General features: G+C 42.9%; 1 protein-coding gene across 5 annotated transcripts in view; it reads left to right on the forward strand.

The window, feature by feature from the left end:
• Positions 1-8,108: 8,108 nt before the first annotated feature.
• The window catches only part of FAT1 (FAT atypical cadherin 1), a 112,692-nt gene continuing 95,613 nt past the window's right edge, over positions 8,109-25,187 (forward strand). For 2 of the 5 annotated variants that reach the window (XM_064449557.1, XM_064449559.1), the window contains exons 1-2: positions 10,345-10,431; positions 16,394-19,682. In XM_064449557.1, the coding sequence (XP_064305627.1) occupies positions 10,375-10,431; positions 16,394-19,682 (3,346 nt within the window). In that variant the 5' untranslated portion in view covers positions 10,345-10,374. Of the gene's footprint in view, positions 8,547-10,344; positions 10,432-10,784; positions 10,907-16,393; positions 19,683-25,187 lie in introns of those variants that run through there. The other 3 variants (XM_064449560.1, XM_064449561.1, XM_064449558.1) reach the window with 3 other exon arrangements.

The following is a 25,187-nucleotide window of genomic DNA, read 5'->3' on the forward strand; positions in this document are numbered from 1 at the left end:
TGATATATGCTTTTATTTTACAGACATTGACCTTTATGTGATCCCATTTATATGAGGGAATTTTTCCACACATTCGGAGTGATACAATATTGGTCTGAATGAACACTTCCACAGTGTTCATTATTTGGCTAATTTACATAGTAATAACCCTATCTGATGTACCGTAACAGTACTAAAGATGGTATAAAGTACTAGAGATAGTATAGAGACTAGAGCTTAAATATGACATAGCTTTGTTATGGAGGATGATGTGTTATATTGATCTTGGATGTTCTGTGAGGCTTTTAATGATTTAGTTATTTAAAATACAGAACTTTGCAAAAACAGGAGTAAAGAAGGCAGCAAACCATATTCTCTATTTTTATAATGAAAGAGAAACAGAAGTGTTTTAAGTGCTGAAAGAGTAAGAGAAAAAACCAGGTTGTCAAATGCTATTCAGTAACACAGAACACATGGGAGAATGAGATCAAGTAGATAAGTTCTATGTTGAACATATATATTAATCCTTTTCTTCAGAAATTTTGTTTTAGTAGCATAATTTCTTTGCATATGCTAGAAAAGAAACACTATAGTTCTATAAGAAGGATTGTGATGGAAACCCAGATCAGGTAGAGAGGATAGACCAAGACATTTCTTTTACACCAAGCTTCCAAAAAGGATAGTAAATTACTTTCAAATACAGGAAAAGTAGATTTTATTAACTTTTAAAGTGGAAGATTTGAATTCTTAAATGCGAAAAAAAATCACAGTGACTAGGTAAGACAAATAAAAAGAGTTCATAAATTATTTTTTCCCTGCCCACTGTGCCATTGCAGAAGTTCTTGTTCATGTGCTGGATTCATTTCAGGTAGATGGGTAACATTTTGAGAAGTAAAGAACTGTCCCCTAGTACTCATGAAGCCAGTTGTCTTTCCATCATCCCTGGCAGACAGCTGTGTATCAGCTCCCTGTTCCTTCCAGCCAACTGCCCTTAAAGCAGAGACTCTCATTTCCTTGCTATGACACTGTGCTTGAGCTAGACATCTAAAAGGAAAGGGGACTTCTTGTCATGCTGAGCACCTCCTGTTTGTTACTCAGGTATCGAGGCACTTGCAAGATCCAATAAGCGTTTGTTGTATTCATTTATTTAAGTTGGATTTTGATTAATAATATAGAGAAGAACACCATGTAAGCAAATGAAGAAAGGGCTTTTTCACATATGTATTCCTTCTGGATGAGGCAACTCATCTTACAGTAGGTAAGATGTTATGTGAGATGGGAATAGCTAGTCACAAGAGTCCTCTCTTCCATTGGTTGAAATAACATTCCCAAATATATTGAACTCCAGAACCTGGATACATGTACACAAAGATTAATCAGAAATTAATCCTAACATTAGTAAAATGAGATAAAACCATCAGTAAAGACCAGGAATCTTCATCTTGATGAAGTCTAAGGGCTCCGAGCCCACCATAAAAGAGGGTGTAATACTCTACACACACAGGATACTAAACCTTTCTGAGCGCTACAACAAGCACTGGGTTCTCAGTTCTTTATTTTTGAAAACCCTAAACTTAGCTGTAAGTCTAGATTAACTGCAGCAGCAGGACTAAGTATAGTGTTCCATACTATGGAATAAAACATTGAGCCTTAGTGATAATGGAAAACAGCTTCCTTTCTAACTATCAGCTTTTCAAAATTCTGGAGTCATCTGGGCTTTTAACTATTTGGATTTGCAAATCCTAAACAAAACCATAAGCTAAGATTAATTAAAGCTGGAGGAATAAGTTATATCTCTTAAAGAAACATCAGGCTTATGACGTAGTTACATGCCAGCTCAATTAAAATCTCTTTGAGCCCTTCAGTACACAGAAGTCAATGGGGTTCTAGACTTATATGCTATACATATTTTAATGCTATAGATTTTTAAACTGTAAGTCTAAACCTAATCTTTACAAAAGGATTGATGACCACAATAAAATATATGACTTAGTCCCAGTAGAGACCTATGCTTTTCCTTCTCCTTTATGACCTGAAGAATTTTTAAGACATTCAGAGTATTAAATTCCAACATTAATCATCTTAGACTAAATTAAAATTGAGCTACCAGTCCATGAACGCTACGCAAATCCATGGCTTATGCAGAGACCAACCTTATTCCTGATGTTTACGAGTACCAGTCCTAGGGCTCTCTCCCTTTGTCTACAGTTCTTCAAACCCTAATTCTAGCTTCAAGACCAGTTTTAGAACCAGAAGGGCCAGTGCCTTATTATAAACAGAATACAGTACTTTAACACCAGCCTTTCTTTTACTTCACTCAGCCCTACATACTAATGATGTCACCTGAGCTCTTAAAACTTTAATTTTGCGAACTCACACCAGCTCCAGGGTTAATGGACCTGGACAACTAAAATTCCAACTACTCAAAACCAAGGAAGTTTAGTTCCCACTTTATCACCATCTTTTAGCACTATGATACATTAAGATCATCTGGACTCCAACTTTTTTAGTTTTGAAAGCCCTAAGCTTCAAACTGATAAATTTACAGGTGAAAAACCAGCTCAAGAAAACAGGAGGCTTAAGACCCAGTGGCAAGCAGGTTTATTTCACCTCTTTTTGTCCTACAGAGTGCCAAAGTCATGTTGGCTCTGGACCAGTGAGCCTGGAAAACCTGTACCTAACTCCAGTGTTAAACCTGTGCTTCTCAAAACCAAAACACCAGCCTACACAGCTTAAAAATAATAATAATAAAAAAGGTTTAATCACCATTATAGCCTAGCCCTTTTCTGATCTTTTTGAACACTTCACTTGTCCTTTAATTATTTGAATCTAAAATCAAGAGTTCCTTATGTTACAGGCATGAGATTGTAAACTGAAGCCTTTCTGCCTTGAGGTCTGTGGATTTGAACTCAATAGTGCAGCCCAAGCATCACTTAGTAGGGAGATAACAACACCTAACGGAGGAGCAGACTTATCATACCTTACTGAGCCAAGAAAAAATCCCTGCAGATCTCCATAACACTATCATTCCACCCTAGGGAATATTGAAGATAAGTGGGATGCTTCACTTTTGTTTGGGATGCACTAGCACAAACCATTACCCTAATTTCAATCCAAACTGTTAATCAAAATACCAGTACTGTCCGTAACGGTGCAGCTGGTTCTGTTCCAGTTTGGCATAGAGTAGGACAAATGCCATGAAAGCAAACTTACCTTATGTGATTTTTTAATTATTTTTATGCAGACTTATAGTAATCTATTTGTCTAGCCCTCAGCCTGAGATAGACCAATGAAGAAAAGTGCGAGATGGAAAATGCCTTGTTTCTGAAGTAAAGATAAAATGCTTCTCAAAAGCTGGCATACACAGAGGTAATCTGTAAGATCAAAATGTTGTAAATATGGGGCTGCCTAGTTCACTCCTGTTTAGAGAATGCAGTTCTCATCCCTGCTGCTTGGAAAAAAAAACCAACCAAAAAACAAAACATCACTCTTTTCCAGATCAGCTGGCTCTGCCAGTTTAAAGACTCAGAAAATAACTACTCAAATATTTGGGTGTCCTCCTCCCATTAGAACCTGAAGAGCTAGTTGTACCTAGGAATATGAAATAATCCTTTAAGTATTTTTTTTCTCTCTGTGAAATTGCCCCAGGTTTTCTTTAATATTGCATATGTGCGTGTTTAATGCATATCCACAAATAGCTGTAGCTCGTAGGTGTAGTGATTGAGTCGCCTCAGTAAACTCCTCTTCAGGTTCACAGGGCACACAATTAATTGTCAAGTAGCTGAGATTGTTTAGCATCATACCAATGCCGATATATTACTATTATTTTGACACTGCTGCCTTGAAAATCTTGAAAAGCACTGTGAAAGGGTACCTAATCAAATAGTCAGTGATATTTTACACAGTAAGAGTTCTTTAGGGTAAAAGAAAGTCAATACAAATAATTAAACTATGAAAAGTTAAATATTCTTGCTCAAATTCTGTCAGGTGAAGAGATGCATGCAAAGGCAATCCTAAAAATTTTCAGGGGTTTTCCAAGAGTTTGTTTTAGGTAGAAAAATGCCAGCACTCTCAAATGTGCATGCCATACACACTATACCCTCTTTTCCTCTCTATGTAGGGGAGAAAAAAGTGGATAGTTGTGGTTCAGCCCAGTTTGCAGAGAGCAGGCAAGAACAGCCAGAAAGGCTGAAATGGTTTTTATTTGCAGATCTGCATTTACAAGAGAGGAAACAAAATGGAGTTGTAAAGGAGCATACATCCTTTACTGCAGGCCAGGGAGAGGATAATTACCAAGTTTTGGGAGTTGTTCTGTTTTGTTTTGCTTTCCAAAGGCTACAGCTAATTGAGATGCTGCGGAGTTCTTCCTGAAGTGCTGTCATAAGACATTGGGGCCAGATGAGGAAAAGAAGAATGGCCAGAGCAGAGCTTCTAATCAGCCTCCTTTTCTCTGTGTAAACGTGATTTAGATAGGGTACAGGTTTTGTGCTAGCTTTTTGTACTGTAGAGAATTTTATTCTTACTGTAAATCCAATGTCAGATCAGTTCATATTTAACTGATGGAGAACTTGCTTGAAACTGCGCCTGACCCTGGTACTGAGAAGATGTATTTGCCCTCTGCCACGGAGGCTCAATGTTTATGAGCCCTTGATTGCCTCTGAGTCACAGGCTGCTATTGTGTTCAGAAGTGCTTTTTTTGAAGCCGCACTTGGTGTAGCAATTGCAACTGTTTCACCCTCATAGAGACCAAGCCATAATTATCTTCACCTTTGCCATCTCTGAGCCGGTGCAATTCAAAGTGCTGATTTCGATCTTTAAAGCTTTATGCAGCTCAAGTCCCTACAATTTGAAATTCTCTTTTCCAAGATGGGAGCTGAGAGATCAGTCCAAAGTACTTGAGATACCATTCCCCATGTGCCTACCTGGCACTGGTAGCAGGAAAATTGCTCTGGAGGACACTTGACTTCAGTATTTACCTCTGATCTATTGACTTACCCAGTCAATCTATCAGCTCCTGTTAAACATATAGCAAACAAGAGCTGAGATCCACGAGGCTAGGTTTTGAGAGAGGGTAGTGAGAAGTGTGTTAGTGCCATAACGCTTTACAGGGAGATGATGATGAAGAGGATTATGTGGGAATATAATTTCTGATTGTCTTACTATTTTATGACAAGAGTTCTCTAACACAATTGCTTGCTGGCAGTCTGATACTGGATTTCTGTTTTAGTTTTGGGGAAATAATTCATTCCAAAGTTGAAGTATCCACGTTTCTCTTAAAAGAAAACAATCTAATCCAGAGAACTATTTTTTTTTTATTGATAACTGAGCTAAAACTTGTTTCATCTTAGCCAGTTTCATAAGAACAAGGATATGTTAATAGATGACAGGGAGAACTGAACATATTTTGCTACAAATAAGTTTTTCAGAGCAGTGCATGGTGCCCTAGGCACTGAAGTGTGATTTCAAGTATTCTCTTTTGTACCTTTCCTACAGGTTAGTGAAATGTAACAGAATATATTATTTTTTTTTAGGCTGACTTATAAAAAAGATAGCCTGGGAAGATTAATCTTTAAATGTGACAGTCAACAGTGATTATAACAGCTTTATTGACACTATTTCCAAGAAAAAAAATCAAAGGGCAGAGAAAACATGAAATAAAAATAGAATATTCAGTAACTATCAGAATGACTTTGTCAATAGTATTCATGGTGTTAGGAACCTGTTTTAAAAGGTAAAACTATATATATATATCAAGAAGACTTATGAATACACTTGCCTGGACATCTTGGCTCCAACACTTTATCTGAAGTGCTAAGCACCATTACCCACCACTGCAGAGTGACAGCATATCCCTTTATTCTTCATCTAATAGTACTTACTGTCAGCATAGCATGTGTACAGCAGGAAATCCAAATCAGAAGCCCCTATATTTTGGTTATCTGTACCACCTACTTTTGAGAGTTGCTCCTGTCCCATTTATAGGACGTTAGTGCAATTAACCACCGCTGAACTTCTCCAGGCATTGAGAATTAAAGTTTAGACAAAAGTTTAAACGATCTGCTGCTCTGGCCTTTCACTACTTAACTCAGAAATCAACCACAACATGGCCATGAATCTGAAAGGTAGCAAATTCTGTACTCCAGAATAAAGAAACATTTGCAACTGTACTGAGTAGAAGTGTGGTTTACATTTGTTTCTAGCCCTTAACTATAATTTCTTTAATGTGTGCCCGTTTTAGCTCTTTTCTGGAATGCTGTTTTCAATGCAGTTTACTTTATGAAGATCACTTTGAAGCAGTTTTCACAGAAGGAAAGATCATTTGGCCCAGTGGCAGTTGGATAAGGACTCAGAATAATTCCATTTAGGGTCTTCAAAAGGTAACTCTGAGATGCTAAGTAAATCAATCAGCTGTGTCTGTTGCGGAAATTTACAAGGCCAGAGAATTTTGACATTAAACTTTCCAGACAGGTTCATTCAAAGTGATCATTCCCAGGCTGAATTGGCTTGTATGCACTGTTTGGAAATGTACTTAGTATTTATGTACTGCAGTTTGTATCTGCTCTTCCTAACACAGAATGTACTGCACGCTCACTTGGCTGATAGATTTTAGTGGTGTATCTTATAGGAAATAATGATCCAATGTCTTCAGAAGTCAATTTGTCTTTTGGAGGAAGGCCACAACTTTAAGGTCCTTAGGGATAAATGGTGTCATAAAATAATATTTTACCTTCTGAGAATCTTTATAAATTTAGTGTTACACTATCTCTCTCAGGTAAATAACTTTTGGAGTACTTTATGTAATTTTCACAAAATTTTATAAACCCCACCATTCAGGAACTACTCAGGCCCCTGCTCCCTGCTTTCAGCTGATCCCTGCCACTTAGCAGTGCCACCTCTGCTGGGCATTGTCAAGGAAGAGTAATTGTTCGGGGGTTGCTTTGAATGAGAGAGAACCACCATATGCCTTGCTTGGTTATGCTTTATTATTTTTGAGAAGGGCTTGCCATTTTGCCTTTTTTTTTTTTCTTTTGGAAGGGGGCGAGTGGGGGGTGACACCATTTGCTGTGCCTTGAAAACTAGAGCTTCTCTGAATAAAAGGGGAAGGAAGAAGAAAGGACAATAATAATAATAATAATAATAATAAAAAGAAATAGAAGGAAAAAAGGGAGAGGGAGGGAGAGAGGGGAAAGAGAAGGGAAAGAGAAGGGAAAGAGGGGGGAAAGAGGGGGGAAAGAGGGGGGAAAGAGGGGGGAAAGAGGGGGGAAAGAGGGGGGAAAGAGGGGGGAAAGAGGGGGGAAAGAGGGGGGAAAGAGGGGGGAAAGAGGGGGGAAAGAGGGGGGAAAGAGGGGGGAAGAGGGGGGAAAGAGGGGGGAAAGAGGGGGGAAAGAGGGGGGAAAGAGGGGGGAAAGAGGGGGGAAAGAGGGGGGAAAGAGGGGGAAAGAGGGGGAAAGAGGGGGGAAAGAGGGGGGAAAGAGGGGGGAAAGAGGGGGGAAAGAGGGGGGAAAGAGGGGGGAAAGAGGGGGGAAAGAGGGGGGAAAGACACAGAGAAGAGAGAAGAGAGAGAGAAGAGAGAGAGAAGAGAGAGAGAAGAGGAAGAGAAGAGGAAGAGAAGAGAAAGAGAAGAGAAAGAGAAGAGAAAGAGAAGGCGCTCAGCCCCCTTGGAGTCACCCGGTTATCTGAACGGCGGTGCCCCGCCGAGGAGGAGCCGTGCGCCGGGGAGCCGAGCCGAGCCGAGCCGAGCCGAGCGGCGCTGCGGCGGAGCCAGCGGGGCCCCAGGCGGCGGCGGCGGCGGCGAGTGGCCGCGGAAGGGGTCCGGGGGCGCGGGGGGGCGCAGGGCGGCACCTGCGGGCGGGCGGCCCCGGCCCAGGTGTGCGGCAGCGGCCCCGCGCGGAGCCGCGGCGGCGCGGAGAGGTGCGCGCTGCCGCCGCCGCCGCCGCTGCGCTCCGCTGCAGCGGTGAGGAGAGGGAGGGGGTGGTGCTGCCGGGAGCAGGGTCCGAGGGGGACGGACGGAGTGCGAAAGAAGGTAGAGGGAGAGGGAGGGAGGGAAGGAGGGAGGGAGGGAGGCGGGGGAAAGAAGGAGGGAGGGAGGGAATCAGCGATCCGGCGCAGCTTCCCCACTCTCACTCTCCCCGCTGCTGCAACTCATCAACTCTGCTCGTTCTTTGCCTGGACATGTCTTGAAAAGTTGGATCAGTCCCTCCTTTTCGTCTTCTTTTTTTTCTTTTTTTTTCTTTTTTCTTTTTCTTCTTCTTTTTAATATTTGTTTTGCTTCTCCCCCCCTTTTTGTCTATTTTTCCTTCCCACCCTCGTCCAAGTTTAGAGCGGCGGATGGGTCGGAGCCGACATGCCGCGCTGTGGCGATGGGGACGGGCGCCGCGCTTGCTGCGCGCCGGGGCCGCGCTGAGCGCCGGGGCCGCGGCGGAGGTCAGGCTCTAGAGGTGCGTGGGCAGCGGGGCACTGCTCGCTTCTTCTCAAAAGGACAAAAAAGAAAGGCGGGGAGGAAGCGCGTGGACATGAACTGAGCTGGAGCGGACTTTGGGAGAAGAGCGCCGGGTCCAGCTGGTCTGGTGAGTTCTTTGTTTAATTAGTTTATTATCAGCGGGGGTGCTCAGAAAGATGATTCCCGGGAGAGTTTTGGTGCTCTGGTATGTCGCGGTATTGGAAATACTCGGGTCGTCCCTTCAAGGCGTAGTTTGTAACTGTGTAGTACATGTATGTTTCTCTGTATATCAATAGCTCTATCTATATATACGCACACCGACTTTATCCAAAGCAACGCGTACGCGGGGCTGCGGGCACCCCCGGCCATACCGCCACCTTCACGGAGGGAGCGGCACGCAGGTTTCCCGGCCCAGCCCCCTGCAGCCGGAGCCGGGCTCGGCGCCGCGGGCTACCGGCTCTGCTCCGCTCCACGCCCGGCCGGGGTGGCCGGCCCCCGGCGCCCTGCTCGCCCGCCGCCCGTGCGCTGTGGCGCGGCGCCCCCTGCCCGCCCGCCGCGGAACTGCGGCCCCGCCGCCCACGGCGGGCGGCCGGTGCCCGGGCCGGGGGCTGCCGGCCGGCCCCGGGAGGGGGCGCGGGCGCTGCCAGGGCGCTGGGCGGCGGAGCCCCCCGGCGGCGGGCGGGGGAGCCGGAGAGCGGCCGCTTTCTGAAGGGGTCGGTTTCTTCTGATCCCCAGCCGCGGGCGGGCGAGGCTTTGCTTACAGAAGGGCCCCCTGCGCAGCTGGCTTTATTTATTTATGTGGCTAATAAAAGACATGGCGGGGCTAACGCGCGGTAAATGCGCCCCCGCCGGCCTCTGCCGCCCGCAGCCCAGCTTCGCCGTGAGCCCGCGGGGTCGGGATTCCCCAGGCAAACGTTTGATCCTTATTAAGCGTGATCACTTATTACCGAGCGGGGAATCCTCCGAGGAACATTAATCTTTAAAGGTTGGGCTGCCTCACAGACATCCCTTCAGCGCGACCCCTGCAGGGCGCTTCCCCGCAGGAGGCAGCCCGTACCTCCTCCCCGGGCCGAGGGTCGCCGTCGCCCCGCACACGCTGTCCCCGCCGCTGCTTTTCCCGGCGCCGGCGCTACTCCTTAAAACGGTAGCGGGGAGCCGCGGTAGCCGTCAGCCGGTTTTGGCCTCTCCTAGGAGAGCGCCCTCCGCACGGCGTTAAGCTGGGCTCGCCCAGCCCAGCCCAGCCCGGCGCCCGAGGCGGGGAGGCGTGAGGCCAAGCCCGCCGGCGCGGCCCGGGGGCGGCAGCCCGGCCGCCCGCGCCCCCTCCCGCTCGCCGCACGGGGAGGAAGGAGCGGCCGCCGAGGCGCTGCGGTCGCCGCAGAGCGGTCCTCGCTGCCACCGGCGCGGGCGGGGACCGCGGGGCTTGTCCCGAGTCCCCGCTGCTCCTCGGACGGCAGAGCCCCGCCAGCGAGGACCGCCCGTTCCCGTGGGGTCTGACGGTCTCCCTCGCCACCCCCGTAAGATACGCCCCGGCAGGAGCTTTCTGAAGTTTCTGAGTAGCCTCTCCAAGGGAGGACTTCGCACCACGCGAAGCCGCCCGCGTCCCCGGATCGGCACGCCTCTCCCGGCCGGGCTGCGGCGGAGGCTGGCCGGTCCCCGCGCCCCGGCCCCGCGGGCGTCCCCGTGAGCGCCGGGCCGGCGGGAGGAACCGCTCGTGCTGTGGTTCACCCGCCCCCCCCTCCCCGCGTCTCGTCCTCCCCCGGCGGGGCCGGGCCCTGGGCAGGGCGGGGAGGAGGAGGGGTGGCTGCGGCCGCCGCTCCCGCGGCCGCGGAGCGCCGCAGAAACGAGTTCCGGAGGAGCGGCCGCCGGTTCCGCGGAGGAATACGGCGGCGGGGGGCGCCGTGGGGCAGTGGGGGGAGCAGGGGAGGAGAAGGGGGGGGAGCGGCGCGGCGGGCACCATGTGGGGCTGGCCCCTGCCCCGCGCCCCCGCCCCGCGGGCAGCGAGCCGCGGAGAGGTAAGGCGCGGCGGCGCCGGGCGACTTGGGAGAAGTTTTGGTGGTGGGGGTGGGCGGGCGAGGGGGCGGCCGGTCGGTCGGTCGGTGAGGGCCCCCTCGGGAGGTCGCGGCGCTGAGGCGAGGCCGGGAGCGCGGCGGGCCGGCCGGAGGCGCTGGGCGAGCGGCCGCTCCGTGCCGCGGGGGCCCGCGGGAAGGGGCGGCGGAGCGGCGCGGCGCCGGCCCCCTCCCCCCGTCCCGCGGGGCGGCCGCCGGGCGTCGCGGGCCCTGGCGCCCCGCTGTCCCCCCCGTCCCCTCCCCTCCCCCCCCCCCTCCGGCGGGGCCGGAGCCGCGGCCGCGCTCCCCTAGAGCCGGCAGGGCTTTAGCCGGCAGGTTGCTCCTAAGTTAGGTGGAGGAAGAGGGTTGTCGGTGATACTTCCCGCCGGAGGCAAGGTGTCTTCGGATGCGTCTGATGGGCCGTTGCAAACTTAGTTCCCTGGTAAGCCGGCAGGGGCGATTCGCGGCGAGTAAGTACCTCGGGGCGACTTTCTTCCTTTGTCTGCACCTCGGCACCGCGTCCCTCCGTGCGGTGCTCGCCGGGTTCCTCCGAAACGGAGAGGGCAGGGCCCGCAGGGACGCGGCGTTTGGCGGCGGCTGCCTCGGACGTCCCGGCCCAAGGCAGCAGCCGGCGGCGGCTGCTTTTTTTCTGCCTCGTTACGGCAGTCGAAACAAAACAAAGCTTTGTTTGAGAGGTGCGCTTTTTAATGTCTTGGCGTCGGTAAGTGGCGGTGTGTCTTACCGCTGGGAATGTGCCCCCCTTCTAAACTTTTTTTGGAAGAGCATTAATAAATTTTAAAAATGCTGCCTTCTAACAGCAGTTACCTGTTTAAACCTGCGGTTTAAACTACTTGCATGCGAGCTGTTCCTAGGCAGTTGCATGGGAAATATTACCTGAATTCTTTCACCACCTCTGCTGTCCTTCTGCAAAAGAAAAGAATGCTGTGTATTTCCTATTTACCCGTCTAACCATGTGGATTTATTCAGCTATTTAGTGAGTAAAATACCTTACTTTGACGCTGAAAACTATTCCATTTTAAAGTTTTCATTTTATTCTCTGTGAAATCCTAAAATCTCACTTTTAGGAGACTGGAAGGAGAGCTTTAGTAGTCGTCCCAGTAGTTGGATAGTCTCCTGTTTTTTATAACTTAGCATGACAAAGAACTTTATATGGCTAAGTTATCACTGCCATCAGTGCAAGTAAGCAAATATAAAATCCCTTTATAACCCCAAAGATATATTTTTTTTAAAGTTTAAAAGTGAGTTCAAGCTCAGTAAAACTATTTTTGTCATCACAAACTTGAAGGTGCCATCTTAAATTTCGACCGAACTCTTTCATTCACAGAGATTAGAGGTCTCTTTTCCTTGCTCGACTCCTGAGTTCAGTATTAGATATGCTAGTAACTGCCATACAGGTAAATAGTAAAAATTCTCGGTGCGAAACTTTGTTTCACAGCGGATTAGGAATCTTTGTATGCTGTTTGAATACAGCTGCTGTGTTTTCTGTTTAGTGGCAAAGATCTCGAAAGCGTAAGTCAGAGTATCTCATAAGATTACCTCATCATGTGGAGAACACAAGCATAAAACTTACTGGAGTTCAGTCACAAGCTAAAACTGTTATGTTAATCTCTGTGACAATGTACATTTTTCAGATAACTTGGCAGCTTTTCCAAAGTGACATTACCATACGCTTTCATTGTGTGTTTTAATTCTCTGGATACCAAAAGAGCCAGACACCTTCCCTGCCAGAAGAGCAAAAGACACCGTTAAGTTTTTTGTGTGGAAACTTGTGTGTTGGAACAGCTGAACCTGTTTTTTTGGTTTGGTGTCGCCCCCCCCCCGTCGCCCCCCCCCCCGTCGCCCCCCCATCAAACTACATAAATGACTGCTTTTAAACAATTGAAAGAATAGATGCAACTACAGTTAGTACAGCCCACAAAGCCACACGATCTCTTATAGACTCCTACAATAGGAACCCTCTCGTGACAGTTTAGTTACTGCAGTAATAACTTTTCACAGTGCATTTGTGTCAGACAGCATCAGTTGCACATGCTGATTAAAACTGACCTTTAAAGTAAATAGGTGATGTTTTGACAGAGAGGAACATTTTAGTGTTAATAACATTACAAATCAAAGAAGTGGGTGCACATGTGGGGCCGAGCCCCCCTACATTTGTTAAAAGTTAAAGATTTCAGTAGACAAGCGTTGTAGAAACAGCACTAAAGAATCTCTTTTAGGCACTAGAATGCTCTCTGATGTTTCCCTTGAGCAGTGCAACAGGCCATGCTCAGAGAGTCTCCTTCTGCTAATGTAAACGAGGTAACTTAGTCTTACAGTGGGTCCTTCTGGACTGAACTGACAGATCTTGCCTGTAGAAAAGGGATAGCAGTGGGGCTGAGACTCATCGCGACTTGGGCTACGTGGCCTGATTCAGGTTCTTCTTCTACCTGCGACTGGTTGCTGGGGGAGTAGATCTCTCAGTTTATGCTCCCCATTGATACATTATGTAGAAGAAAAGCTTGTTTTGCCTGTTTTTTTTTTATACACTTGCTTGGCATAGAGGTTGCCATTTATTAAATTCTGTATTTTATGCTTAAAACTTCTAAATCTCAAACTATAAACTTTTAAGTCTAGACACTGTAAGCACGCTGCTAAGAGTCTTCTATATGAATGCCATCATGTCCAAATCATCTTCATTTGTAAGTTATCTACTTGAGGTCTGCTAGCCCCAAAATTTTGCTTGTTCTTGTACCTTTAATATGAATATAGTTCATATTTCTAAGTTGTGTTATTATTTTTTCCCTATATACAAATTGTGTTAATGGTGTTGATGTGTTAGTTTTACTACTTAGTTACAATGGTAACAAAAATACTATCTTATGTATCCCAGCGCTGACTATGCATATAAAAATGACCTGGATATGCATATAAATAAAAATTATCTGAATAAGAGTTTCCAAATAGGTAATTAAAGTTTGTTTGAAAGTAGCTTTTCAGAATAAATATGGTGTGCGTTTCTAATAAATCTAGGGCTGTGATATTTTGTTAAGCAAACGGTTGCCTTATGTGTTGAAAATGGATGCAGAAAATCCTAAACTGGTCATATTCCAAAGATAATAAAAAATTTAGGAGTTCAAAGTGTAGCCTTTGGCTAAAATTTTTCTGGAATTCAGTCATTTCTGGCTCGCTGTAATGAGCTATCTGAGTTTATATCTAGCACATTATCACATTATCCTAACACTTTCATGCCTTCCCTTAGTAGTTAACTGTCTTTACAACTGGCATTGTTTAATACTTTAGATGTTTATCAAGATTATATTTTGTTGATTTTTGGATAATCCTGGATCAACATTTTTTAGTTTCCAGTAGCTCTGTAAATTATGACAAGATGGAAGAAGTATCATGTAACAGAAATGACTAACTTGTTTCTGTCTAACGTGGTTAACTGTTCAGTTGAGAGATGCTCATAAGCTCTCGATCGTGACTCAGCAAATCTTAGAAGTTGCTGCTGAGGAATGGATTTTCTTACTGGTAGTTGCATCATCACGTGTAATAGGCTGCCTGTCGCCAGTTCTGAGCAGACTCCGCCTGAAGTTATTACAGAAAAGCAGCAAAAAAGTGCTTAAGCTATTATGGCACAGAAAAAATATTTATGGGAATAGTAAAACACACATGTGTTCAACTTCGAATTTTAATGGAGAGTTTGAATATCTTAATGCAGTCTGATGGATCATAGTGTGGTGCACGTTGTGTCTGATGTGCCTGAGATGTGAGGAGCAGATGATGAAAGATACAGACAGCTACAACGTTCCACATAATAAATATGCCACTTCAGGCAGCTGGTTGCCAAACATAAGTACTGGCGGTGAGTTACGGGATGCCATAGCATCAGAGGTCAAGTGGGATTTTGGATTTCGGCATAAATAAAAAAAAAAGTAAAAAAAAAAAACCAACCAAAACCCACAAAACAAACCCTTAGTGTAACTGAGGAAGAAAAGAGGGAAAGATCTGATCAGATCAGCATAATATGTGATGGTTACATGCTTTTTGATAATAGACAGCTTCCACAATTCCAGCAAGCATGAGTAAAATAACCTGTTTCTGTTGATTTAATTAAAAATTATGTAATCATTTTTTAACATGTCTTTTAGGACAGTCTAGTGGCATCTTAAGTTGTTCGGAGTTTTGGAAGTATTGATATCAGTTATTTATTGCAGAGTTTTGGTTGTTTTTTGATGTGGGTGGGTTTGGGTTGTTTTCTGGTTGTTTTGTTTTGTGGTTTTTTTTTTTTTTGTTGTTGTTGTTGTTGTTAATGAAAACGTGCATGTACCTGGCTGTATGTTAGGGGGATGAAGCCCTGGAGACCCAAGTGTCTCTTTATTCCCAGGACAAATCATAGCCTGGGAAGAAGGGTAGATAAGGGAAAAATAATATTGTTAATCCACTGAAATGGTGGCTGTTCCAACCTCACACTCATTTGGCCTCCCAGCCTTTCTTTCATCCGGCTTTAAGACCTTGTAAGTAGTGGTTTCAGCTAGTGACTTACTTTTAAAAGCTTGTTCACTTTTTATTGTTTGCTCATTCACTTTTTATTGTTTGCCATGGTTATAGCTTTAATCATGTAACTTAATTGCTAGATTTGGAAGATGGATGTACTTTTTTTTTCTTCTTCTTCTTCCAAAAGGGTACTAGCTAAGTTTTCATTACTCCTCTCTAATATTTCCTATAGTTTGTGTGGACCTGAGTCTTAAATTATTTTCTTGACTTACTAATCATTGACTTACTAATGGCTGGGACTGAATTAGCTGCTTCTGAGGATTTGGAGTGAGCTGTTGACACAAGTAGATGAATTTGCTCTAATGCTTTCTAGTAGGCAGAGGCAGTCCATGGAATTTCAGCCAGTGCGATCTTTCATGTATCTACCTTGAACAGGTAGGAGTTAGGGGAGAGAGATTTGATGAAGAAGCATTCTGAAGCTTTGATTCGTTATCCTGTGAGATAATGGTGGTATAATCCCAGATGAAGATGGTGGTCCCAAAGGTCTTGTTCCTGAGTTTTCTGGCTTTCTTCCTACCACAGTCTTGCCTGGATTTAGGCATTGGGAATTACTTCTTGAAAAGGAAAGGCAGTGAGGATGTGTCTCTGTGTCTGTCTTGCTGTTCCAGGCTCTTTACTGTTGTTTCTGGGGTTTGTTTGAGAAACATATCTTAATAGTTCCTCCAGTTATTTTGATAGATTCTTGTTCTCATCTCTCTTGATACTGATTTGTTTCAGATCTGTTCTGAGAGGGGCGTAAAGCAGTATGCATCACTCTTTATTAGTTTTACGACTTAGTGATGCTTGATAAAAATGTTAGAATACATACAGTACTATTCCTTGTTAATAATTTTTATAATTCTTGGGACAGGTTCTTACAGGATACTTTGAAGAATTCATGGTAATTTCAAGCCAACTCTTGCAGTTTACTTCCACATCATTGGACATCAGCCATTTTACAATCTAAGTGAAACGAGGGAGAAGAATTTTCTATCAGAAGACAATGTCACATATGAATTAGAGGACCGGAGTCGATGTTCACTACTCGAGATTAGTTCAGATCTAGTTTGCTTGCTTATAGCAGGCAGCAGCAGCATGTTTCTTCTAACGTGTTGCTTCATGGAGTTGTTCATTTGAAGTTAACTCTGTGTGTTCCCCTTGTGTCATGGTGGTAGTTCCTAGACTTTTGGTCTTGTGGATTCTTGGCTTTTTTTAGCAGTTTTAATTTATCTGCTTTTCTGTTACTGTAAATCATGTTGAAACTTTCGGCAAAAAAAGGATATAACCTAGATATGTAATTTTTAGTGTTCTTTCAAGCAGGAATTCTAAACTAAACATCAAAGTTATTCGAATAATACTTGACATTTGTTAACACATCTCTCTGTTTTTTCAGGTTTTTTTTGTAATTGCTGCCATGGGAAGATACTTGACTACGATGTTGCTGCTGATGCTGCTGGTGCAGCATTTTGGAAACTGTGAAGGAAATCCAAGGCCACATCACGCTCCACCAATGCAGTTTACACAAGTAGAATACAATGCCACTGTGTATGAGAATTCTGCAGCCAAGACTTATGTTGGGCATCCAGTGAAAATGGGCATTTACATTACAAATCCATTATGGGACCTAAGATACAAGATTATTTCTGGTGACAATGAGAATTTATTCAAAGCTGAAGAATATGTTCTTGGAAACTTTTGCTTTTTGAGAATACGGACCAAGGGAGGAAACACAGCTATCCTTAATAGAGAGGTTAAAGACCATTATATGCTGACTGTTAAAGCAGTTGAAAAAAATACAAATGCTGAAACGCGCACGAAGGTCCGGATACAGGTACTGGATACAAATGACTTGCGGCCTTTGTTTTCTCCAACATCTTACAGTGTTTCTTTGCCTGAAAACACAGCAATAAGGACAAGCATTGCAAGAGTCAGTGCAACAGATGCAGATATAGGAACAAATGGAGAGTTCTACTATAGCTTTAAAGAAAGAACGGATGTGTTTGCTATACATCCAACTAGTGGAGTGGTAGTTCTGACTGGTAGACTTGACTACTCGGATACTAAGCGTTATGAGATGGAAATTCTTGCAGTGGACCGTGGGCTGAAGCTGTATGGTAGCAGTGGCATAAGCAGTATGGCAAAACTAACTGTTCATGTAGAGCAAGCAAACGAATATGCCCCTGTTATTACAGCTGTTACATTGGCTCCATCAGAATTGGACAAAGATCCAACGTATGCAATTGTAACTGTAGAGGACAATGATCAGGGTTCAAATGGAGAAATAGCATCATTAAATATTGTTGCGGGTGATCCGCTTCAACAGTTCAAAACAGTGAGGTCTGTTCCGGGAGGTAAAGAATACAGGATAAAAGCTATTGGTCACATTGATTGGGAGAGCCACCCTTTTGGATACAACCTTACCCTTCAAGCTAAAGATAAAGGAAATCCCCCCCAGTTTTCTTCTGTAAAAGTTGTTCATGTGACATCACCACAATTCAAGTCTGGTCCTGTCAGATTTGAAAAAGAGATATATAGAGCTGAAGTAAGTGAATTTGCCCCTCCAAACACGCCTGTGATAATGGTGAAAGCTCTGCCTACTTACCCACATTTAAAATATGTATTTAAAAACACACCTGGCAAAGCAAAATTCAATTTAAACACTCACACTGGTCTTATTACCACTTTAGAACCCATAAAAGCACAATACGCATCCCATTTTGAACTTGAAGTTGTGACAAGTGACAGAAGAGCTTCTGCAAAAGTATTAATTAAGGTACTAGGAATGAACAGCAATCCTCCTGAATTTACTCAGACATCCTATAAAGCCTCCTTCGATGAGAATGTGCCAATTGGTACGAGTGTCATGAGAGTAAGTGCAAAAGACCCCGATGAAGGGGAGAATGGTTATGTGACCTATAGCATTGCAAACCTAAATCCCTTGCCATTTGTGATTAACCATTTCAGTGGCATTATTAGTACCTCAGAAGACTTGGATTATGAATTGATGCCAAGGGTTTACAATTTAAGGATTCGAGCTTCTGATTGGGGTATACCGTATCGTCGAGAAGTTGAAGTTCCTGTTACTATTATTTTAAATAACCTCAATGACAATATACCTCTGTTTGAGAAAATAAATTGTGAGGGAACTATCCCCAGGGATCTTGGTGTTGGAGAACAAATAACAACTGTGTCTGCTATTGATGCTGATGAGCTCCAGTTGGTGAGATACCAAATTGAATCCGGAAATGAACTGGATTTATTTAGCCTAAATCCAAATTCTGGAGTACTTTCACTCAAACAGTCACTAATAGATGGCCTAGGTGCTAAAATGTCTTTTCACAGTTTGAAAATTACCGCTACAGATGGAGAAAACTTTGCAAAACCATTGTATATCAACATAACTGTAGCTACTAGTCGCAAACCAGTGAATTTGCAATGTGAAGAAACTGGTGTTGCCAAAATGCTCGCAGAGAAACTCTTACAAGCAAATAAATTGCACAGTCGTGGAGAGGTTGAGGATGTTTTCTTTGACACTCACTCTGTGAATCTGCATGCACCTCAGTTTAGAAGTACTCTCCCCAGTAGCATTGAGATAAGAGAAGACCAACCTGTGGGCTCCAGCATAATACTCATGGATGCTACTGATCTTGATACTGGCTTCAATGGAAAGCTGGTGTATGTTATCTCTGGGGGTAATGAAGACAGTAGTTTCATTGTTGATATGGAAAGAGGAATGCTGAAAATTTTATCTCCCCTTGACCGAGAAGTAAAAGATAAATATACTTTAAATATTACTGTCTATGATCTTGGAATACCACAGAAATCTGCCTGGCACCTTTTAGATATAAGAATTTTGGATGCTAATGACAACCCACCGGAGTTCCTGCAAGACAGCTATTTTGTTGAAGTGAGTGAAAACAAAGAGCCAAACAGTGAAATAATTCAAATTGAAGCTACTGATAAAGATTTGGGGGCTAATGGAGAAGTGAAATATTCGCTTCTTACAGATACAGACAAGTTTACCATTAATGCTGTGACAGGAATTGTGAAAGTTGTAGGGGTTCTGGATCGTGAAGAACAGCATGTCTATTTCTTGAAAATAGAAGCTAGGGACCAGCCTACTGAAGAACCTCAATTATTTTCCACAGTTATATTGAAAGTGTCTGTAGAAGATGTTAATGACAATCCTCCTAAATTTATTCCTTCAAATTATAATGTGAAAATTCGAGAAGATCTTCCCGAGGGGACTATTATTACGTGGCTAGAAGCCTATGATCCGGATTTAGGCCAGTCAAGTCAAGTACGATACAGTCTTTTGGACAGTGGAGATGGCACCTTTGATGTTGACAAACTAAGTGGAGCGATACGTATTGTACAAAGACTGGATTATGAAAAGAAACAACTTTATAACTTGACTGTGCGGGCCAAGGACAAAGGAAAACCCATTTCATTGTCTTCTACGTGTTACGTTGAGGTTGAGGTGGTTGATGTGAATGAAAACTTGCACCCTCCACGGTTCTCTATATTTGCAGATAAAGGCTTTATAAAAGAAGATGCCCCAGTTGGCACCTCAGTAATGACAGTGTCTGCTTATGATGAAGATGCAGGACGAGATGGGGAGATCAGATACTCCATCAGAGATGGATCTGGTATAGGAGTCTTTCGGATAGATGAAGAAAAAGGTAAAGGTGGCTTCCTGTTACTTTTATATTCTAAATAAAATCACATGTCAGCAAACAGATAAGAGAAGTTGAAGCGTCACAGTTGACGTAGATATTCTTGTTAGGACAAAACTATGTCAGCGTAATGTATGTAGATCTCTACCACTTTAGTGAAGTTATATGTATACATTTGGTAAGTAATTTTTCTCTGTTGTCCTCATTTCTATCTAGCCTACCTAAAGACATTCTTAGATGTTAAAATTTCTGCCACCTGGCAGAAATAAGGATACTATTGTTATAAAGAAGGTCTGCCTCATGTGAACGCTGTTGGGCTGTGGACAGTGAGGTTGTGAAGCTAAGGCAGCAAACTGCTCTCTGCAGGGATTTTGATGCTTTTTAATCTGAAGTGACATCTCTGTTGCTTCATTTGCTGGAGGAATGCATGGGTGTGATATTGCCATACATGATGGTTTTGGTAGTTATCTTTTAGAGTTGTTATAGGTGCCTGTCTCTAAGTTACTCAGCAGTGCCTTCTTCATAGAGAGGCTTCTGTCAAAGAAATCATAGATGCAGCTTATTTAAAAAAAAACCCCAAACCAACTCATATAAATGAAGCAGACTGAACTGTTGGCTAATTTCATTAATATTGCATGAATAATGAGCAACTGTGAGAATTATTCTAGTGTCATGTATTCAGAAGAAACATAATTATGGTTTTAATAAAATTCTAGTGCTGACTTACAGCATTTTGGTTGGACATCTCTGAAGCTACCCATTCATTTATGTCTCTAATCACAATAGAATGTTGATATTTTGCTACTATCTAAGTGCCTTAAAATAAATTGAGGAGGAATATTGTGCAAAATGTGGCTACGAGTTGCATGTGGGCAAATTATGACACGTGATTGATGTCTTACAGAAAAAAACCTGGTAACTGAGAATTAAAAATGGCAATTGTGTCTGATTCATGCAGTAGCCATTTTTTGTGTTCTATATGCTTCCCACAGTTTTGAATGTGGGTAATACAGACTCACAAAGTTGCTTTACTCTTCAAGGTTTGGATGAACAAATCGTTACTGACAATACTTTTTCTTACATAGAGAGTCAGTTTTTAAATTATGTAGTTTGTGGCTAAAGAGCCAACTCCAGAGCTTGAAATGTAGTATTGCTTCCCTTAGCTTTGCTTTTAATGAAGCACGTAGTTAAGATAGAACAGATTTTCTAAAAATGGATAATTGAATACTTTCCAAGACTTTGTAGTTTCACTTTTGGGTTTGAATAAGTGCCTAGTTGTCCTACCGAATGGGTCTGAGTTTGCCAGTTTATTGTCTAAATGACAGATAACAGTAATGAGAATGAAGGAGCAAAGAAATATTTTATTTTGACACCAATACTTACAGGTGTACCTGTTCACGTGTATCTGGACGGGTACGAGTATTTTTGTGACGCTACTGCTGTGGCAGAATTAGTTGTCTGCATGTGCTGCCTCTTTACACTTTTGGCATGAGAGTTTGCTTCACTGAAGAATTCATGTGAGTTTAAGTAAGTTCCTTTTAATCTGCCAGGTTTACAGAGATGGCAGAACTTGAGGCAAAACTGGCTTCTATTTAATAATCTTGTCCAGGACAGTGGCTCTGTATTTTGAAGGCAGAGGAGACACATTGCCTGTGTTCATATCTGGTATCTAGTGTTTGCAGTTCTTCAGGGATGAAAGTAGAGATATTTGGGGAGGTGGTGAAGAGGGGTTACTTACTTACAGTCTTAGTGAGCAAATTCCCCTTAAGACACTGATGTGGGGTAGAATGCATGTGTTTTTCCTTGAAATATTGATAAAAAGGAACCGAGGAAAGAACATGGACTATCTACAAGCTTGACAACATAGCCTAAATTTTGTGTTGACTTTTTTGCTAAGAAGCCATCAGAAGTGTTACAGAAGGCACTCTTTATGCTGCGCTGTCTGAATATTCATCATGTTTTTCAAAATGGACTGGCTTGATATAGGGAGCAGACTGATAATTAGCCAAGAAAGCACATTAAAGAATATGTGAAAGAGGAGATCTGGCAAGCAACTGGGTAACTTCTTCAGCTTGCTAAAGGGCTCTGGCTTTACCCTTGAGCTACATGTGTCTTTCTGATGTCTTTGAAAGCATCATACTACACTTTCAATTCAAAGATGGATAACCAGGCTTTAGGAAGTTATTTGGAGTCAACACTTAACTATTCGGTGGCTAAGAGAAATACTTTTGTGCCTTGTTTCTTAGAATCAAGGACAGCAATCACATTTGCAGAAAGACTAGATGATTTATGATGATACAAGGATCAAATAGCTGGTTCTGTGCATGGAATTTTTGCTGGCTTTCAGATTATCTTTTCCATGTTAATGGAAATTTTTAAATTTTACATTTTTAAAGGTAGGAAACTCTATTAGTGTGTGATATTTGTACCTGTAATTAAAAAAATGTGTAGATGTCGCACTTCAAGGTATGGTTTAAGAAGCATGGTAGTGTTGGGATGACGGTTGGATTGATGATCCTGGAGGCCTTTTCCAACCTTAATAATTCTGTGATTCTAATTCTGGAATTTTCACAAGAGAATTTAATATAACTTTGCTACTAACTTTTGAGTACATTTTTCTAAGACTTACCTTTGTTTTAGGTCAGCTGGTTTTCATAGGTTCTGTTTTCTGCAGTCCTGTCCAAAACCTTAGAAGAAAATCGTTTAACAGGGAGCCCTAATATACCTGTACGCCCATACTCCGGAGTTGTTTTGATTATTTTGTTGCCTAGTTGCTCTGAAGACACAGAAGAAAGTACATTAGGGGAGAACTTGGTATTCAGTCAATTTTTAGTTTTCATGTAACTATTCTTTAGCCTGAAAGGCAATAATGGTCAAGAGAGGCGGAGAGCAAGGTGATAGAAGTCTATAAAATTGTAATAGTTTCTGTACCATCTTCCTCATATAGTTGTTTTTTTTTTTAATGTAAGAAATAGAGCACATACAGTTAACAGGTAACCAATGTAAAAGGAAGTATTTTTCACATGAAGTGTAATCAAGTCATGAAACTCATTTCCCCAGGAAGTTATAGAGATTGAAACTATGACTAAAGAAAATAAATGGTACTAATGAGATTATTTTGAGGTTTGGCCTCAGCTATCTCCAGCTTATAAATTGTTAACTGGAAGCCAAGTGGTTAGGGGAAGGACATCAGAGATCGTCACTCAATATATACTTCTGACTCATTATAACAGTGCATTGTGACTGTTATTGTTCAGAGATAAAATTAAAATTACATAGTAAATGGAGACTCTGGGTGTATTATAACAGTACGAGAGGAAAAATGTTAAAACAAGATTTCTGTGTGGTGAATTTATACAACAAAGCAAATTGTTTATCCTTTAGGTACGTCCGTTCAGAAGTTGGAATTTAAGATAGCTTTTTATGTGTGAGGTAGACTGAAGTCTGCAAATTGAGATGATCAACTGGCTATATAAATTGCCTACTAAAGCAGCTGTAAAGTGTTTTCCCAAAGAATTTGATAAGGAGTTGAACAGATTGGGATATTTCAATAATAGAATGCATTGTGTTGATACAGATCCCAGTGTGCCACAAAAAATCCCATTAGCACTGAGCAATAAAAGTGAGATAAATCATGTCGATACTGTGACGCTTCTGCCATTTAGAAAAGCTCTAAGGAATGATAGAAGCAACTTCTGGAGGAGAACATAAAGCAGAAGCTATGTGGGACCAAGGCAATACTGAAACGTCTTTCTTCCTTGTCCCAGATCCCATCCCAGCAGGCAAGCAGGGAAAAGGAAGGGAAATTCTTCCTGTCTACTTTTTGATCATCAAATATAAGAACAGAGCATTTCCATTACGTATTTTTACTCCTTAAAGGTGAAATGAAAGATGGAAGCTCTGGTATGTAAAACGGTATTGGAAAGAACTCCGGTACTTCTTCCAGTTGTATACGTGAACAAGGCCGTTTAGTGTCACCCACTGGGCTGGATGTGACACTGTAATGGGAGCACCAGCACATGGTGAGCAAGTTTCCACACTCATTTTCAGTTGTAAAAATGCAAACTGTTACTAGTTTCGCTCCGTATCTGGCCTTCTCCAAAGACTTTTTGCCAAGCAGAATGCTCCTTTCCCTGAGATATCAGGGCTTCTAGCTTATTACTGAGAGCTGTTTTTTATCTTGTTTCAAGGTTGTCGTCTTTTTGTTTTGGTTTTCTTTCTAGTGCTCAAAATTTAGATAGCTGAGGGAGCCAGCAGACTTTGGGAGCGCAGATGCCCTTGTTCATTTAGCCTAAGAAAGGTCTCATTGCAGTGTTTATACAAGATGGGAGCCCATCCTGGAAGCTGATGTTCAGAAACAAAGGAATTTTCAGGGGTCATTAATTCCCTGGTGTCTGGTTGTGTCTAACCAGTTGTGTACTAGAGCGGTTGGATTTGCAACCCCTGTACACCCAGATACAGGGTGTTACATGTAGGCCCTATGCACTAAGGTTTCCCCTGGTGACAGTTTGTTTGACCTATTTTAATAAACCATGGTGAATTTTACAAACACATGGTTATCAGAAATTTCCCAGCTAGTTCAACTTGCAAGGCTACCAGCAGGTGTTTTCTAAACTTCTGCAATTGAGTATATTTCCCAGCACTTAACCTAGTTCCAAAATGGTGTTAAGGGTGATGTGGCACTCTGAACTTCATGCATGATAACCGTATTACTTGTGTTTAATCCAGTAATATAGTTATTTGCTGCCAGGAATCTCACTCTTTTCAGTAACCTGAGTTTAAGTTATTAGGCCATGAGTGTTACAGAATAACAGTAATCCTGTTCTAACAAAGTTTAAGGTGATTAAACTAAGTTGCTGACCTAATAAAATGTAAGTATTAGAGTGTTTTATTAGAGCAAAGGTCTGTCTAGCCTGATATGCTGTCTCCAGTAGAATAAGGAAGAGCAGGGCAGACATATGATGCTTCCTTCTAATACTTTACCAGTCTCTGGTTGTTTTCTGTTTGGGGAGTTTTTGAGTCAGGTGCGGTTTGCAGCCTTTACTGGATTTATCATTCTTGTGTAGTCTTCCCTTGGAACCGTGTACTTCTTAAGTGTAACCTTTTTACCGTGGTAACGAAAGATGGTTTGTTTTGGTAAAGAATGCTAAAGGAGCAAGTAAAAAAAAAGTTAAAGGGGACATGTGGAAGAAAATTAATTTAATTGCACTATCTCATTGTGCATAAAATACCATCAGTAAAGCTTAATGTCTATGAGACACTACTTTTAATATTACCAGAACCATTTCCACCTGGGAAGACCGTAATTCATTAAGGAGAATGAATAGCATTTTAACTATGTAAAGCAAAGTACTGGATTATACTCCTAAAAGGTACAGAGCATTGCTAACACGTAATAAGCACGTTAACATTTCTTCGTAGTGTTCTTGTAATTGCGTTAGTTAAAATGGAGGATATGGTTTACATTTATACGTAAGGGGCAGGTTTAGGTTCTGTTTCTTGAGTGATCTT

Source organism: Phalacrocorax carbo, chromosome 4 (genome assembly GCF_963921805.1).
Source record: "Phalacrocorax carbo chromosome 4, bPhaCar2.1, whole genome shotgun sequence".
NCBI lineage: Eukaryota > Metazoa > Chordata > Aves > Suliformes > Phalacrocoracidae > Phalacrocorax > Phalacrocorax carbo.